General features: G+C 50.8%; 1 protein-coding gene across 1 annotated transcript; it reads right to left on the minus strand.

Moving 5' to 3' along the window:
* Positions 1 to 175: 175 nt before the first annotated feature.
* MRPS18A (mitochondrial ribosomal protein S18A) lies at positions 176 to 16,856 on the minus strand. Its single transcript, XM_084755175.1, has 6 exons — positions 16,703 to 16,856; positions 9,490 to 9,521; positions 6,380 to 6,487; positions 3,593 to 3,716; positions 3,332 to 3,401; positions 176 to 557 (listed from the first exon to the last, which is right to left on the minus strand). The coding sequence occupies exons 1-6, from the start codon at positions 16,812 to 16,814 to the stop codon at positions 413 to 415; spliced, it is 591 nt and encodes a 196-aa protein (XP_084611301.1). The 5' UTR covers positions 16,815 to 16,856; the 3' UTR covers positions 176 to 412.
* Between the last annotated feature and the right edge of the window lie 1,444 nt (positions 16,857 to 18,300).

Consider the following 18,300-nt stretch of genomic DNA (forward strand, 5'->3'; position numbering starts at 1 on the left):
GCTCAACTTCCTGGATTCAACGGAAAGCTAATAGCAACTGACAGTTACAGGTCCCCAACTAAGGCGTGATGCCATTAGCGGAGGCTGGGACCTGTGTGGCACATGGACCCACTCAGAGATGAGCAGTCCGCACAGGCTGGAAACCAGCATGGGCCCCACTCATAAGCAGAGAACATACGGGGAACCGAGAGTCGGCTTTATTACATTTCCTTGGGTAAGACTCCTGCCGCTGACCAGTCTCAGCCCAAGGCAGGCAGAAGACCACAGTGGCCAGTACCATGGCTGGGCAGATCCAGGCAACAGAAATTAGTCCCATTGTCCCCTCACTGTGTGTGGAGGGCAATGGTTCTGGTGGGCGGCAAGTGCATCATCCGGAAGGCTCTAGTCAGAATCTTGAGCAGTGCCGCTCCCATTAATGCATCAGCTTCAGGGGCCTTCTGGAGTAGTAGACATTGTCTTTCAGGAGTGGCGACCCCACGGCCATACCCACCTTGTTCCAACGGTGGCCTTTCTTGTAGATGGGCTTGACGGACCTGGGAGCCCAGCGAGTCAGGTAGCTGTAGAGGGAACACAGGAGGCTGCCTGACGGGACAGGAAGAGTAGGACACTGTCCCCTGGGGTTCTTGGGGGCTCGGCTGCAGTGGCCACACCATCTCTTTCACCAGTTTCCCTTTCTCAAAGGTTTTTAGTTTTAGTTTTAGTTTTTTTGGGGGGGGGGCAGAAACCGCTGGTTTGTAAGCAGATGAGCTAGGATCTTCCTGCTACAAGTGTGTGGCCAGGTTCGGGCAGGGTCAGGCAGCCCAGGCCCAGTTCCCTTGATCCTTATGTCAGTGTGCAGCCACACTGCAGGGAGAAGGTGGAGGAAAAGGATGCTTGGACAGCGGGTCTTCTCTGGCCTGAAGTGAGGGACAGGAGTCTGCTGTAAAGGCTGGAAGGGCCCCCACTCTTTCCCACTTGGCTTCTTTATGCCCTAGCCTATAGGAACTCCCCAGGGCACCTCAGCTGTTGCAGGACCCCACCCCTCACCCAACCTGATGGGAAGCCAGGATGAGCACAGTGGTGCAATCCCAGCCAGCAGGGTTCTGTAAGTGGGAGGGGCAGGAGAAGATGGAGGCCCTCTGGCCTCCTTTGGGGATAGCCTGGGCCCTGATTATTCCTGGAATAGTGGCTCAGAGCACCAAGATTGGGGTTTACTCTGTTTATAATGAAACCTGGCTCCTGACCAGAAAGGCCTATCCTTCATCCTCAAGAGTTCAGCCACAAAGGCCAGAGGTCCTCCTGTGTTCTATGTGAGGTTGAGGCTTGCCCTGGCCGCCTCTAGGGACCCTCAAGTAAAAGTGACTTAATTTAAAAACTAGTATTCCTGGCAGAAACTACAATTTGTTTTTTGGCTGACATCTTTTGGCTGAAAAAAGGACCGATGACTCATGCCTGTCCAGCGTGCTCCTCTGGATACTGGTGTTCAGCTGTTAGCATCATGTAGAGGGACAGCTACAGGAGGTCCATCCTGCACCCGTGTGCTAGGCCCAGAGGGAGGAAGACAAGGCCTTCCCTCGTTGGCTGCACACAGCTGCTGTTTCTATGTTCAGTTGTCCTAGGACAGCAGGTTAGTCCAGCACAGGTTCCCTCACCACCAGCTGGTCCTTTCGCTGGCCTCTCCCAGTCCCAGAAGGAGAGGTGAAGACGGGGTTTGGGAGCAGGCCCATGAAATAGGCTGTTCACTAGGACTCAAGGACTTTAGGAGACCCCAGCTGAGCAGACTCTCCAGAGCTAGCCTCCTCAGCCTTACTGGGCCATGTGCAGCAGCCAGCTACAGGGGCAGGCTGGGTGGCATCCAGCTGGCTCTCTGTGAACTCAGGTTTTCTTAAACCCACCCCTTTCTACCTCTTGAGCAAGGTCTGGCCCGTACCCCATGTGTGCTCCACACAGGAAAGGAGGAGAGGGGAGACCACTCCCTTTGCTGGAGAAGATAATGCTGCCCCAGGGTGCTGAAGGCACAGGGGAGTGAGCAGGGCCTAGGCCCCTGAGTGCAGCTTGGAGACCTTTGGGTGCAATCACAGGGTCCCTTGTACAGAGGCAGTACTTTTGAGCCAGGACGTCCCCTCCCCCAGGACGGCCTTTTGCAACTCAAGAGCCCCACACATCATCAATCCCGTGTCACATTAAAGGACACCGGATGTAAGGGAGGGAGCCTGGCCTAGCTTCAAAGGCCTGAGGGCAGGATAGATTATGTCCTCAGGCCTGCTGCTGCTGTCTTTTAAAAAGCCACAGGGGTGGGGGGCTCAACCCTCAAATGGACCAGAGCATGCCCCGCTCCTTGGGGCTGCTGGCAGATAGCCCAGTCCAGCTCTGGCTCAGCACTGAGGGATGGGGGAGGCAAGGCACAAAGAAGCAAACCTGCATTGCCCTAATCTCACCCTCTGCCTAGCAACAGGGCCTCCCAGCCTCCACCTGGGTTCTGGTAGTGATCTGTGCAAAGGTCTGTGGCGGCTGAGGCGCTTGCTCTGCCTCAGTCACCCTTCTGAGTATCTGTCTTTCTCACTATCACTACGGGCGGCTTCTCACTGGAGGGGAGAGGGGCATAAGACCTGCAAAACCAACTCTTCAGACCCTGTTCGTCCCTGAACAAGGAAATATTACACATCTAACTGCCTGTGTGGTGACATCAGGGAGGAGAACCTGCAGGAGGACACCTGTCTGCTGAGTTAGGTGAGAAGCTGCTCTCACTGGAAGAGGGGCCTGCTTGCCCTGGGGCTGCTGTCAGAGGGCTGACTTGCATCTCTTCTCCCTAAGACCTCAGGATAGCTCAAGATGCCAAGGAAGTTGTGTAGGCTATTAGCTGCACGACTCCAGGGAGCACTGGTGGTGACCGAGCCCATGTGCGCTGATGGGATGCTGTGTGCAGCGTGCACAGCTGTATACAGTGGCCCTATCCCAGACAGACCTCCATGGCTAAGGCCTTGGTCTGCCCTGTAATGAATGACCCCACTGCGGGAGAGAGCGGGAATACTCCAAGTTTATAGAAGTGCTCTGACTTCCCCATAGCAACCAGAGTGATATTATCAACAGGGATTAATGTGGTCTAATGCCCAACCAGTAGCTGTTGCCCTTGTGTCAAGGCCCTCTAGGACATGAAAGAGGAGATAGGGAGGTGGCGGATAGCATCCAGTGTGGCCATGGCGGGAAAGGTGTGGGTGTGTGTGGGGGCTGGCTGGAAATGGAGCAGCCAAGGGACACCTCAGCTCCCCTGGGCTGCTGTGAGACCACGGGGAAGCTCCACCAGACACGGTGAGAGCCACAGGTGCTTGCTTGGGTACCCACGGCTTCTTACCGGTTGAACTTGGGTTTATCCTTTGGTATGAATCCTTCTGGAAGCCGTGGCCTATGATCTGGGAACAGCCCTGAGTGGAAGGAAGAACATATAAGGGCTTGGTCTCCACAATTCTGAAAGGGCCAGGGGTAAAGGCCATGGGAGTGGGAATCAGGGACCAGGGCCCTGGGGTACAAACAATATCCTCTTCCAGCCGTGACAGCTGGCCGGGAAGAGGACCCTGGAGCCCCTCCCACCCCTTTTAGTCTTGGAGAATTCAACCTGCTCGGTGAGCCATCTTCACACACTCCTCGATTTTTCGGTGTTCTTCCTGGCACAAGCCTGTGACCCTCCGGGGCAGCATGCCTCCATGAGGCCGGATGAACTGACTGAGCAGCAGCACATCCTAATGGAAGCCAAGAAGAGGGATGTGTGTCAGCTAGGCCAGCTGCATGCTGGGAACTGGGGCAGCTCTGCAGGGATCCCAGCACAGTAACTCAGTAGATTTCCATTCCCCACTGCCAAGCAAAGGGCTTCCAGCACCTTCCCAAAAATCTTCTGACACATCAGGTGAGACCAGACACGCGCAGTGAATGTTTTCTACCAGTCTTTCCTGGTAGTAAAATGTCTGGTGGTCATTTTCCTCTGCTGAGATGGCACGTGCAAAGCATTTCCACAAGAGGAAATGCCCGTTCCACCTCAGTCCCCAGGCCCTAGATGGCACAGGCGAAGTTCATATGGACAACTGTTCCTGCTCAGGTGCTGGGCGGGCATCTGAGCTGAGAGGGAGGGGATGGGGTTGTGAATTCAGTCACTTCCTAAGCCCTGTTACCCAGACTGGAATGGGCCCTTGGGCTTCCTTGTGGCCCCGCCCCCTAACAAACTGTAGAGTAAGTCTAGCAAAAGGGACAAACCCTCTCCTCCACCATAAATGGCTCAACGTGTTACATAACACTTGCCCCTACCAGGGCCCAATGTCAGCCCCAGTCACTGTCATTTCTCAATCTGCTGCCCTGGCTGCCTTTGCCGTATGCCTGCAGATTTGAGCACTGAAGAGCTCCTGGGGACCCAGGCCCGGAACTCTCAGCTCTACAATCTTCAGAAGCCACAGCTAACATGTTGGCTTGCATCCTCAGCACTGTTCACTGCAGGCTGCCAAGCCAGCTGACAGTTGTACAGGGTTTGGGCCAATAGTGCTCCTAGTGGAAAGAGGAAAAAGGAAAAACAACTTTAGCCTTTACCTTGGAGAGCATTCTCCTGGAAAAACAAAGCCAAATCAAGTTCCTGGAAATGGCCAGTAGGACAGTGGCCCTGGGTGGCTGGGCAGGTGTGGGCTTTGCCTGCCTATGTGCAGAAGAGATCCCAGGCATCCCTGTATATTCCCTGACATCTGCGGGACGAGAAGCTCAGAGCCCAGGCTTCTGCTGCACTCAAGGCACTTATTTTCCAAGGACCCAGGGCGGGGTGAGAGCCCTGCTCCTGCCCCAACGGCCGGGGGTGGACTGAAGCCCAGGTTCCCAGCCCAGATTAGTTGGGTCACTGTGTTCAGATCTTCCTGCTCTAATCACCTGACCAGGATCTCTGCCCTTAGTCACCCTGTGCCTTAAATGGGAACCAGGACAACACAGGTCACACTGGCCCAGAGCTCAAACCATCTGAAACCTTAATGTAGAGTGCTTGCGTCACCAGTGAGAGCTCTGAGAACAACTGTGGGGTCTCCAGGCTTGGCCCTATCTCTCTGCAGGGCAGCAGTGAGCATAGCACGGGCTCTGCCCAGCTTCTGACACTCAGTGCTGGGCAGCAAGTTTATTAATTTCTCTATGTTCGTGATTCCCTCACGAAAAAGTCCCTACTCTGTGGGGTTAATCAGAAATCCAAGGGCCGGTAAATGGCTCAGCCAGTAAATGTACTTGCTGCCATGTAACTATCTGAATTTGATCCCTAGGACCAAATGCAGGAAGGAGAAAACTGACCTCCTTGCCTGTGCTGTGGCGTCTGTGCCCTCACACATCTACACATCCCCAAACACAACCAACCAAGCAAAGTGAGCTACATAAGGCCCATGGTGGCTCGGGCTCGGGGCTATGGAGCAGGCCCACACCTGCCATGCTGCCGGCTGCTGGATACAGTCCTGATCATCTCCTTTCCCAGAAGCAGCTGTTCTGGAAGAGCTGCAGCAACCAGGTGGCCTGGAGCTCCACCGTGAGGACTACCATGTCTGCAGATCACACTGTGAGCCACCTCATTACCTAAGGGGAGGAGAGCCAAATCCAGTCCCGATGCCATCCCCGTGAGAACTGGCCCTGCCATTCTGAACAAAGCCACAGACTTAGCCAGTCCAGTCCCATAGCCCGTAAGAACTTTAAAAATGCCAAGCTGAACAGGTCTGTCTGAGGCTGAGCTGTAGGAGCGATGGTTTTCCTTTAGAAACAAAAGACACGCACGTGCATAAGTGGTTTGCCTGTATGTATATGCACATACCACATGCCTGCCAGTATCTTTTGGGGACAAAGAGGACACTGGATTTTCTGGAACTGGAGTGATGCGTGGTTGTGAGCTGCCGCGTGGGTGCTAGGAACTGAATTAGCACCTTTTGCGAGAGAGATGCAAATGCTCTTAGCTACTAAGCCGTCTCTCTAGCCCCATATTTTTTCTTTTTTTAAAAAATATTTCTGAGATTTTCACTTTTATTTTATGCATATAGGTATTTTGGCTGCATGCATATATGAGCACCATATGCATGCAGTACCTGCAGAGGCCAGAAGAGGGTAGTGGATTCTTTGGAACTTGATATATACAGTTTTTACCACTATGTTCATGCTAAGAGCTGAAACCCTGTCCTCTGGAAGTGCTTAACCACTGAGCCATCGCCCCAGCCGTCAGCCCAGAATTTATTAAAGCTCCTTAGGGTCTAACACACAGCCAGGGTTGACGGCTACTGCTGCTGTCTTTGATGGCCTTGTGGAAGGCGGCTGTCACTGTATGAGGAGAACAATGCCCAAGCAGAGAGGACTCCGCCACCAGTGAGCGCAGTGAGTGCAGGGGGGATGTCTTTGCAGCCACACTCACCTCATAGGTGTATTTGTGCTTCAGGTTCCAGCGGCAGATGGGGCACTGTCCTGAGGGGTTAGGGGGATCTGGGGTTGCCTTGGGAGTTTCTGTGATTCGACCTTCAATCTAAGAAGCAGGAAGAAAAAAGCCAGCATGAGAGCCTGGGCCAGGCTGCACGTCTGTACATTTGAGCACACCTTGCATGAACGCAGTCAAAGCTGACTGGGCAGGGGAGAGGGCGTCTCAGGGCAGCAGCTAACAGGCCTGCGTGTGTGATGATCTGCAGCTGCTATACGCTTCGCCTTGGCCTCAGGGATGTAGTTTGGAGGCCAGACAGGTGATGCATCCCTGTAATCCCATGACCAGGTGGCAAAGGGAGGAAGACTGTTCAAGGCTATCCTGGGCTACACAATATTAAGTGCCAAACCCAGACAAAACAGCAATGACAATGTCAACAAGACATACAAACTGCTAACAAGCTCTGGTTCTTCCTAATACAGTTCCTCATCTTGTGGTGACCCTCAACCATACAATTATTTTCATTGCAGCTTCATGACTAATTTTGCTATGGTTATGAATTGTAATGTAAACATCTGTTTTCTGATGGCATTTTGGGGGTGGAGACCCACAGGTGGAGGACCGCTGCACTAGAGGGAGGGGCTTGCTGTATCAGTTGAATGCTCTTTTCCTTCTTCAACAAACTACAATAAAATACCTGAACCCCGGGCTTCCTCCCTGCCCCAGGAAGGTAGCACAGCACATGGCTAAAAGCTGCAAATGGCACAGAGACGCACCATTCAAAGAACGCTTCTACCAATTCTGTAAGTTTATCTGCAGAGGAGAGCACTGACTCAAGCTTCATGCAAGACAGCCAAGTCTATGCTAGCAGGTCCCAGCCAGGTGACCCCCCGGCCCCCATCTGGCCACGCCTGGGGACATTTCTGATGGCACAACTCGGGGAAGGGGTACTATGAGCATCTAGCAAGGATGCCCAGGGGAGCTCTCACAACAAGGAGTGTCAGCCAAGGCCGCAGCTGAGGAACCCTGGGAACGGCAAGGCAAGCAGGTGTGTGTGAACTGCTTCTCTCTCCCTCTGCAAACAAATAGAAAACTGACGAACACAATACCAGTCTTCTTCTGAAAACATCCAGAGTCTCACTGGGGAGCCTCGGTTGGCTTGGAAGTGTCATGTAGAGCAGGCTGGCCTCACACTTACAATGAGCCTCTTGCCTCTGCTTCCTGAGTTCTGGAATTATAGTTTTCTAACTTCTACCATTTTGGATAACACCTTTTAAATACCCTGTAGAGGCCACGTGTGGCATGATCTTCCCAACATGGATGTACCCTGTGACCCAGCCTTGCAATGGCTAAGTGTCCTAAAGCGATGATCTTGCAGTCAGCTCCAATTGTAGGCAGGGCTTAGCAGGCCTCTCTGAGCCTGAGCCTGAGAGCATGGTGGGATGGATCTGAGAGACATTGGAATAAAAGTAGCCCTGTGTCCTGGGCTGGGGTTGGCCAAGGGAAAGGGGCTAGAAGTTCAGCTTAGTTATTCCAGGCACCACTATGCACCCCCACTTCTACCATGGCAACCCCAAACATGTCAGTGAGAAGCTGTGGGCTAAGGACAACCTGAAAGTGCAAGGGAGGCCTCAGGGTGGTCCTTAAGGCCTCAGGCGAGAGCTACCATTCACTGGCTCACCGCTATTCACCTCCTCCTGTGCTAAGAATGGTGCACGCGTACCAGTTCATTTAACCCCCACAACTTAGTGCAGCAGGCATCAGAGCGCACTTTGGAGGACAGCAGCTGCATAGCAGTGCATAGGGGCCCACTCTCTTTAGCACCCACAACTCTGTACTCAGGAAAGCAGAAGCAAGATGCCACTTCAAAAGTCTGCTGTCAGCCTGGGTGTGGTGGCAAACACCTTTACTCCCAGGAGGCAGAGGCGGGCAGATCGCTGAGTTCAAGGCCAGCCTGGTCTACATAGCAAGTTTCAGGACAGCTAGGACTATACAAAGAAACCTTGTCTAAAAAAAAAAAAAAAGCTGATGTCTGTCTGTCTATCTGTCTGCCTGCCCCCCACTCTCTCCCTCTGCTGATGCCGCTCTTTTCTCCAGCATAGAGTTTACAGATGAATGCTTGTTTTAGTTTTGAGCATTTGAGACAGCGTCTTATGCAGCACAGGTTTGCCTTGATCTCACTATATAGCTGAGGATGGCCTTGAACTCCTGACTCCCCACATACAGGCATTGCAGACATGCACATTCATGCCCAGAGTGTTTTAGTTTGTAGTCAGAGAACTAGAGGATGGAATTCCCTGGAACGTGAGAGTTGGGTGATGCCAACCAGTGGAAAGGACAAGGAGGCGCTCTGGGAGAAGAGCGGCTGGACTTGTCCTGGGGTTGGCCTGCCCTGGGGAGGACTGGATCTGGCTGACTGCCAGAGAGGTTAAGCCCCTGGTTGACATGGAAGTTCCCGAGCCTTCTGGGAGCTCTGTGAGGTGGCTGAGAATTTCTTGGAGGGATAGAAGGCCATGTGAAAACAAAGTTGTCTTTTAAGGATTATAGGATAATCTAGGCCCCATGACTGACTCCCCAAGGGAGGTGAGGTGGGCCCAGTGAGGGAAAGGGGGGCCTGGGTGGAAGACTTGTTCTAGCTTTCTTACCAAGAGACAAAGCCAGGGTGCCAGCTAGTGAGGTTAGGGCCTAGGGACTGTCATCTCTTAATGCATTACTTAAGGGCACTTAGTCATTCCAGTCAGAAGGCAAGGGTTGGAAGTCCAGGCCCCTGGCTCTGCAGGCTTGCAATGCTGCCTTAGTTTCCCCTTTGGGAAGCTGATTTATCACCTACCAGAGAACATATTAGTAAAAGCCCCCGAGACTCTGTCATACAAAAGGTCACTTTAATCAAGTAACAGATACCTCAGTGCAGGCACAGCGACTGTTCCTGATTAGCCACACCACGGCACACAGCCCGAAAAATAGTAGACTTTAGGATTTATGGTCTCAGAGGGAGCAGATCCTGGAGCCAGGAGTCCAGATTGCGCCTCCCTCCCTCCATCCCTCAGAGGAGCAGCCAGGCGGCTCTGAGCGTTAAGGAGGTCGTGAGTGGCCAACGCAGCGATACTTACTACAGTCGTCTTCCCTTCTTGGATCTCCACCACTACAGAGATAAAGGGGAAAAATTAGGTCAGCCATTTAATAAGGAACAGGGAGTTTCAAATAACAGCTCAAATTCTACACAGGCAGAGGAGAGGAGCCTTCAGCCTGCACTCTCCCACGGTCCCTGCCTGGAAAGAAAGCATGCAGCGTGCACCCTCGAGTGCCAAGGCTCTAAGCCCTTGAGGCTGACTGTGGGCAGGCCTGGGATGCTCAGGCTGGGCATCTCTCTGGGATTAAGGGTCTCCAGGTTGGTTTTTTTAATTTTTATTTTTTCTCCTTTTGAAGCCAAGATTCGTCTTGATTCTGTCTAGAACTGGTAAAATGAATAGCTGCGGCAGGAAAATTGCTATGAGTCTGAGGCCATCCTGGGCTACAAAAGTAACCCAAGAGCTTGCAGGCCTGAAGGGATCAGAAGTACCCGGTGCACATACCCCTTTGCAGACTGAATCAGACCAAAGTGGTTTCTGCCTTTGAAGGGTTTGTAATCTAAAACACAGTTCTGTCTGTGTTCCAACAGTGGCTTATCAGTGAGACAAATCCACTCCCAAAAACGTGGCCCGAGAATCCCGTGTCAAGCCTGCAGGAGACTGGCCACAAGGGAAACTCGGCTCTGCCCTCTTCGTGGCTCCCTGAAGGGCTCTGCTCTGGTATTGTACCAGAGACAGGGATGGAAGAGGTAGCAACCGGGAGCCTGCAGACAGGAAGTTCAACAGCGCTTCAGGGAACACAGTCATTGTACACTGAGGGCAACCCAGAGCCTCCTGATGCCTGAGGTGGGCAAGAGAGAAGTGGAGACAAGACCATCAGCTGCACACATCTGTCAGGCTCCCGCATTTCCCATCTCACCTAACTAGGATGCCGAGTGACAAGGCTGTATGTAATCAGAGCTGCCAGCTCACATACAGCAACTGTTCTTGGAGAGTCTCCATGCTCCTGGCTTGTTTAGAAGAAAGAGCCACAGCTGCTAGTAAGGAACTGGTACACAGCAAATGCTCAATAAATACTACATTTAAGAGAGAAATAATTGTCACTGTCTCTTTTTAACTGTTCACTTCTACAGTAGGAAGCTTGAGCCCACATAATCTGTGAACTGTCTCTCCATATACTAGAACCCCACTTAAACAGTAGTTTGCCCACCACCGTTTACTTAGCTCTGGCTAACACAAGCAGATGTAGACTAGAAAAGTGCCTAAGGTCCTTGACTCTGAGAATCCAGGAAAGTATCCAGCCGAAAATACACAATTGGCCACGGGCTGCAGAGGCTCCCAGGCAGCTGTGGGGTGTGTGTTAGGGACCCAGTTATCCTCAGAGGTGCAAGGAGGCACTTCTGTTTCTTCTTTTTATCTACCATATTTTCTAAAATAAACATATATTGCTTTTGCAAAAATGTAAACAACTAAAAGAGAAGGGCCTAAGGAAAAAAAGGCAATGCTGACCCACCAGAGCCCATGTCAGCATCTGTGACCACTGAGCTCTGCGACCGACACCTAATTGAACACAGGCTGCCTGAATTAGTTCTCATTTGTTTCCTGGGCAAACCATTCAGACAGAATAGTTACTCCAAAACAACTGAACTGAGAGCCCTCCATGTCCAACTCCACACACAGGAAAGTGCAACAACGACCAGAAAAACCCAGAGGCTTTCTCTGGAGAACACTGTAGCCACCAATCAGAACAAACTAGGCTCGTCGTGGAGAAAAGAACTGCGTCACCTCACACACGGTTCTACTTGTCCAGAACAGGGACCAGCCCATGGACGGGATGTGGGTGAGACTCAACCTGGTCATCAGCCTAGAAGCCAGCACAGCTGCAGAAGCAAGGTCACCATCATGTGTCCACTGCAGAATGGCCCACACGGGGACCAGGGAGAGCAGGAGGCCAGAGCTCCAGCCCAGGGACCCTAGAAACTTCGTTACTCTGGGAAACCCAGCCCGGGGGAGCAAATGGGAGCAACAACAGGTGGGGGGTGGGGTGAGCTTCTGAGAAGTCTGAGGAAACAAAGGCAGAGACGTTGGAGTCAGCACCAGGACATCGGCCTGAGACACAAAGAGCATAAACATGTGGTTTCCTTCTTGGTCCAGTCACTTGGGCCCTAACCATGAGGTAAACAAGTCTAACGAAACACACATCACTCTCGGCAAAGACCCAAACCCTGAAGTCATCCCACTGGCCCCTGGAAAAGAGATCAAAGCCCATGGCAGGCTCCACTGTTCACAAACTCTCCCACAGCAATCTCAAGCTAGTGAGTGTCTTTCTAGAAGCTAGTGGGTAAAACAATAGGCAGATGCTTATCTAAGAGGGACAATCTGTCAAAGCAGAGGAATGACCCAAGGAACACACAGGAGACAGAGATTGATCAGTGTGGTGAGTTAGCAGAGGGGGGGAAGGCCTGGCTGGGGCCTGGGAGGCCCTGAGCAGATTTTAAGCCTCTGGAAAGAGGAGATAAGAATCAAAAATAGTATTGATTTTCAGCGTGCATAGAAAAACATGACAAAACCAAACAAAGCCTGAGATCCATTTTGTCCTGGGCCCCCTTCCATTCAAGAGCAGTGGAGGTGGATAAGAAAAGATGGACTAAGGTTTAGGCACCAATAGAAACTTGTTTAGGAAAAATACAACCCCCCCCCCCCCCCCGGTGTCCTGAGACTTGTCAGGATGAAGTGAGCCACAAGAGATGCACTGCTCTCTAAGTAGAAGGAGGGCGTGACCTCTCAAGATAGGCACTCCTCACACACATGAAACAATCTGTCCCAAGTGAGGCAGCACGTGCACTGAGAATCAGGAAGTGGGTAAAAGGCTTGCTCTACCTCCCGGGCAGAGAAACAGCAGAACAGTAAGGCCCAGTCTTTGCCCTGGAGGAGGGAAGTAAAGCAAGTATGGTAATGTCACCTTAATAAAGCCCATGCCTCATAAAGAGGTCCTCTGAGTGCTTCAGGAAACGCTCCTAGGACGGAGTCCAAGAGAACTGAACTATAAGAGCCTGGAGCAAGCAGCATTGTGGGGAGACTGCAGTGGGTGCAGAAGCCCTTGATGGACATAAACACAGACACAGTGAACTGGGGCCCTATAAAGCCTCGACTGTTTAGTAAAGGAGGCAGTGAGGGAGGATGAGTGATGGAGGGGTGCGGCCCAGGAAACCAAGGTCTCAAGATCCGTGGAAACTAAGATCTCAGCAGAGTATGAGGAGTGGCTGCCCTCCGCTCTAACAGCCAAGACTGCCTGCGCTTCTGGCCACCGACTGCTTTCTCAAGCACCATCTCCTCCAGTTCACCTTTCATCACTGAGTTCCTTTTCCTGGAATTCCTGACGGAATGCCCCTCTGTCCTGGGCTTCAGAAGGAGTCTCATTGCTGCTTAGCAAATTTTTTTCATTAGCAGGGCACTGAAATCTTCACGCACGCACACAGACAGACAGACACACACACACAGCTTGCTCACTCCTCTCCAAGGTCCTCTCCGTACAAGTGCTCACACTCTAAGCTTACTGTAAGAGGTGAAACATTACCTTGGGCTTTTCATCATCTCAGTACATTCTGCCTTAAGACCATGGCTGTTAATTAGTGTGTGCATGGTTTCCTGTTGTGAATGCATTTCCTTCACAGGGGCTCTAAGGGTGTTAAGGCAGGAAGTTTCTAACACAATCCTTGCTAAATCCGACATTGTCATTGATGAAGTCACGAGATGTTCTTTGGCGAGTAAGAGCCTTTTATGAAAGGAGGGAACAGGAGCAAAAGGGAGGGCCCGCCATGGGGCACCAAGGCAGCAGGGAGAGAGCTGCCCGCCATGGGGCACCAAGGCAGCGGGGAGAGAGCTGCCCGCCATGGGGCACCAAGGCAGCGGGGAGAGAGCTGCCCGCCATGAGGCACCAAGGCAGCGGGGAGAGAGCTGCCCGCCATGGGGCACCAAGGCAGCGGGGAGAGAGCTGCCCGCCATGGGGCACCAAGGCAGCGGGGAGAGAGCTGCCCACCATGGGGCACCAAGGCAGCGGGGAGAGAGCTGCCCACCATGGGGCACCAAGGCAGCGGGGAGAGAGCTGCCCGCCATGGGGCACCAAGGCAGCGGGGAGAGAGCTGCCCGCCATGAGGCACCAAGGCAGCAGGGAGAGAGCTCCCTCTTCTTTCAACCCTCCCACTTACAGCTGACTTAAGCTCCTGAACCTTTACAACTGGGTTTCCTCATTCACAAAACAAAGACAGCTAATATCTACCTTTAAGGAAGACTGAGTGGATGTTTTATGGAAAACCTAGCACACTAACGCAAGAAGGCACTTAGTAAATCACAACTTCCTCATTTGTCCCCCTTCAGTCTTGCTTCTTCCATAATCTACTTGCTCTCACTTTGGGCTTGCATGTACCTGCCAATCACTCCCTTCCACTCCCACCGCAGAGACAGGCCTTCACTATGTAGCTCTGGCTGGCCTGGAACTCTCTAAGTAAGCCAGGCTGACCTTTGAATTCACAGAGATCCACTTCCCTCTGCCTGTTCCACAAACGTTAGCATTAAAGGTGTGCATCAATCCGAGCAGTGGTGGTGCATGCCTTCAACCCCAGAGCTTGAGAGGCAGAGGCAGTTGGATCTCTGAGTTCAAGGCCAGCCTAGTCTACAGCGTGGCCAGGGCAGCCAGCGCTACACAGAGAAACCCTGTCACGACCCCCCACCCCCAAAGGTGTGCATCATGCCTAGTCCTCTTGTTAAACCTCTTGGGGGTGGGAGGAGGGGACTGAATGACCACCCTTGACTGAGAAACAATGCACTAGATTGAAAGTTTACTGCACACTGGGTGGTGGTGGCACACGCCTTTAATCCCAGCGCTTGGGAGGCAGAGGCAGGTGGATCACTGAGTTCAAGGCCAGCCTGGACTACACAACGAGTTCCAGGACAGCCAGAGCTGTTACACAGAGAAACCCTGTTTTGAAAAACAAAAAACAACAACAACAACAACAACAACAAAAACCAAAAAAAAAAAAAAACCAAAAAAAAAAAAAAAAAAAAGAAAAGAAAAGAAAAAAGTTTACTGTACTAACACTGGTACTTGGTCCTCATGAAGTATATTTTCTTCTTAATTCCAAGTCTCATGAATTCTTCCTACAGCTATGTAGTCTTATCTTTAATTTTTTTTTTCAAGACAGGGTTTCTCTGTGTAGCTTTGGCTGTTCTGGACTCACTGCGTAGACCAGGCTGGCCTTGAAATCAGTGATCCACCTGCCTCTTCCTACTGAGTGCTGGGATTAAAGGTATGTGCCACCACATCCAGCCCTATTTTTTTCTTTGAAAAGCAAGATGCTTGAATATTTTCAGCAAGAGTCTCAGCTTGTTTTCTACAACATTAAATTTTATATGTACATAAAATTTAAAAAAAAAAAAAAAAAAGGAAAGCCAGGCATGGTGGCACATGCCTTTAATCCCAGCACTCAGGAGGAAGAGGCAGGTGAATCACTGAGTTCGAGGCCAGCCTGGTCTACAGAGTCCAGGACAGCCAAGGCTACACAGAGAAACTCTGTCTTGAAAAACAAAACAAAAAATTTTTATATGTACAATACTATTAGAGTGACAAGCATACTAGCTAGACCAACGAGAATCAGCTGTACACGCCTTACCAAAAGGTAGAATGCCACCTGCCTCTCAAGGGTTAGAGATGGGTGGTTCAACAGAATACAGAACGCGACAGAGCTTTCACATAACAGCACGTCAATTCAATTCAGTAGTTAAGACTTCAGACCAGGCTGTTTGAACAGCGGCTAGTAGACAGGAGGGCATCGGCAGGGAAGAAGACTCCAAAGATTGGTTCTGTAGTTCATCTTCCACAAACTAACGAGTCCTTGCTTTGTGTGCTGGTGCGTGGCTGTAACACCAGCACTTGGGAGGCAGAGGCAGGGAGCCTGCCAGCTGGGGGAGGCCAGCTTGGTCTCCCTAGAAAGTTACAGGCTAGCCACGGCTAGTTAGCAAAACTTTTGTCTGAAACAACTTTCTTTTTTTTTTTTTTTTGTTCTCTTTTTCCGAGATAGGGTTTCTCTGTACACAGCCTTGGCTGTCCTGGACTCTGTAGACCAGGCTGGCCTCGAACACAAGAGATCCACCTGCCTCTGCCTCCGGTGATTAAAGGAGTGCACCACCAACACTTGCCACTCTTGATGAAATTACTGTTTGAAACTAAAAACAGACGTCTTCTAAGTTGTGTATAATGGTTATGCCTGTAATCACATAAACTTGGGAGGTCTCTTTCTCTCTCAACAGCAGTGATTACACTTCCCAATTGGTTACTTCTCAGCTTTAACTGACATTCCCTGGTTTGACCAACACTGTGCTAGAATTTTAAAGTCAAGTTCGCTTGCCCCATCATTTCTTTAGCACATCACTCAGCCGGTCCTGCCTCCCACAGAACACAAAGGAAGATTAACTACACGCGGAAAGACCTTTTCACTCTGCCAGATTCCATCCTTTTACGGAGCCTGATCAGGAAGCATCCTCTTTATGAAGGTTTCCAACTGGCTTTGCTGTTTTCGGTAACAGAATCTTACTGTACTCCTTCATGCAAACGGCTAACTTTTGTTTACTGGGGGAACGGGGTGGAGCTCACTAGAACCCAGGCGTCACAGGAAAGCCATGCTTTCTCCCTCTTACGATCCTTTCACAGCTTGGCTCACAGCGGTTGGCCTTCAGGCACCTCTCAGTTGATGTTAGACTCTGGTTACTTTCCCAGATTTAATATTAATGAGATGCAAAGCAAACATTTAGCATTCGCCTCTGTTTTGGTTGTTCAAGTAACTGGCTTTGCACTTTGGCTGCCATCTCTCAAATTAGCAGCCTAGGCAGAAAAGGCCACCACCTAATCATATCGAAAAAGTAGGCTTTGGGGGCATGCTTTAATCAAGTAGGGGGCGATTTGGAAAATATGGGAGCATTAACGTTCAGCCCTTTACAGCTTTTTCTGAACCGAGACATTTTTGTCTTTGATAGCTAAATGACCAGGCCTTTCTCTCGGCCCTCCTTTACTTCCGGAAAACACTAAAAACCAGGAGGTGAAGCAACAGCTCCAGGGGCTGGAAGCGATTTTAAGCGCCTCGTGAAGGACTGCACCTCCAATGTCTCAGAATCCCGCTCAGAGGGAGGGGTACACCGGGTTTGGCGGAAGTCTCATGTCGCTGTTCTCAAGTTACGGAGGTCGCTGGGTCCTGGGACTCACCTTCTCTCAACCCACGGGCTGGAAGCCATAACCAGCCGGTCGCGGCGGGACCTGTCAGGAACCCTTGAAGCTGCCGCCTGCAGCCGGACAGCACAGCCCTGAGGGCCGCCATCTTGGGAAGACGCCTGACCTTGTGTGCACTTCCGCTTCCGGAGCGGGGCTTGCGCAGCCGCCGTGCGGCGGCGAGCGGCTTGCTTTTCCCTTCTATTTCTAACGCCAGTCGCGCTTTGGTTTAGAAAGGTACGCCTTTGAGTTTTGTTCGAAGAGTCTAGAGGAGACCCTCCGGCTGCAGTCAGCCAGAACATGGTCTCCCTTGGTGAATTAGACACCACACGATTTCTTTAGTTTTTCTTCCTGCTAGCCAGCTGTAGACTTCCAGCTTTTGAGATTGAGGCTGTCTATGCCTGTCAGGACAGATTGAAATGGTTATGGACTCTGGCTCTCAGAGCTTCAGACCTGGAAGAGAATTGACCTTCCCTCCCACCTGCCAATTTTTGTTACTTATATACACTTTCTTTCCAGCGCTTGGCACCACCTAGCCTCTGTCTATTCTTCGGTACCCGGTGAATGCTTTGTTAGATGCACTTCAACATACTGTGAAAATGACCTTGACCTTCCCAAAACTGGTGCTTGGCCACATCCATCTTAGTGCTTGGCGCAGTTGCAGTCTCCCTACCAGACTGTAAACTCTATTAAAACAGAAACATTGGCTGGGCGTGGTGGTGCACGCCTTTAATCCCAGCACTCCAGGAGGCAGAGGCAGGCGGATCGCAAAAAAGCCCAAAATTATTGCTGCCCATGCCTTTAATTCCCAGCACTGTGGAAGCCGAGGCAGGTGGATCTCTGAATTTGATACCAGCCTGGTCTATACAACGAGTTCCAGGATAGGTCTACATAGTGAGACCTTGTCACACACACAAAAAAAGGTCTACATAGTGAGACCTTGTCACACACACAAAAAAGGACACATTGCAATTGTGTTGACTCTCATGCCTCCAGCTCCTAGCAGTGTCTGATATTTAATGACAGATAATAATGATACAATGTATACTTGTCAGTGACTAGGCAAACCTGTTTTATAAAATAGGTTGTTGCAAAGATTAGATTAAATAAAGTATTCATGCTCAATAAATACAAGCTCATAAATAGGATAATTATAGAGATGGCCATTTTCACAAGCTTGACATATTTGCCTTCTAAAATTAAAATACAAAAAAAATTTCCTAATTTTCCCTCTTTCAGATTTTCAGGACATATAGTATATTCTCCTGAGCTACTTAAAGTGAAAATCATTCACATCTCAGTTCTTCCTCTTGGTGTTAAGGCCTCTTCCCAACTCTTATCCAATATAAGCCTAAAGAAGTTTCCTTAGTTATGTTATTATGATTCTTTGGTGACAAAAAAATAGGTCCATTAAATAACACAGCAGGTTCTCTGATGATGAAGAGAGAAAAGGCCTGTTGTTTAGTTGGCACTGGTATCTTGCTGTGCTAGGTGGATGCAACCAGTTGCTGCATGAGGAACTTTGTAACATCACTATAGACTAGCATAACATGAGAAATACCACACTGAGCAAGGGCAGAGACAATGAAGAAATT

This window comes from Acomys minous, assembly GCF_964271855.1.
Source record: "Acomys minous genome assembly, chromosome: 13".
Lineage (NCBI taxonomy): Eukaryota > Metazoa > Chordata > Mammalia > Rodentia > Muridae > Acomys > Acomys minous.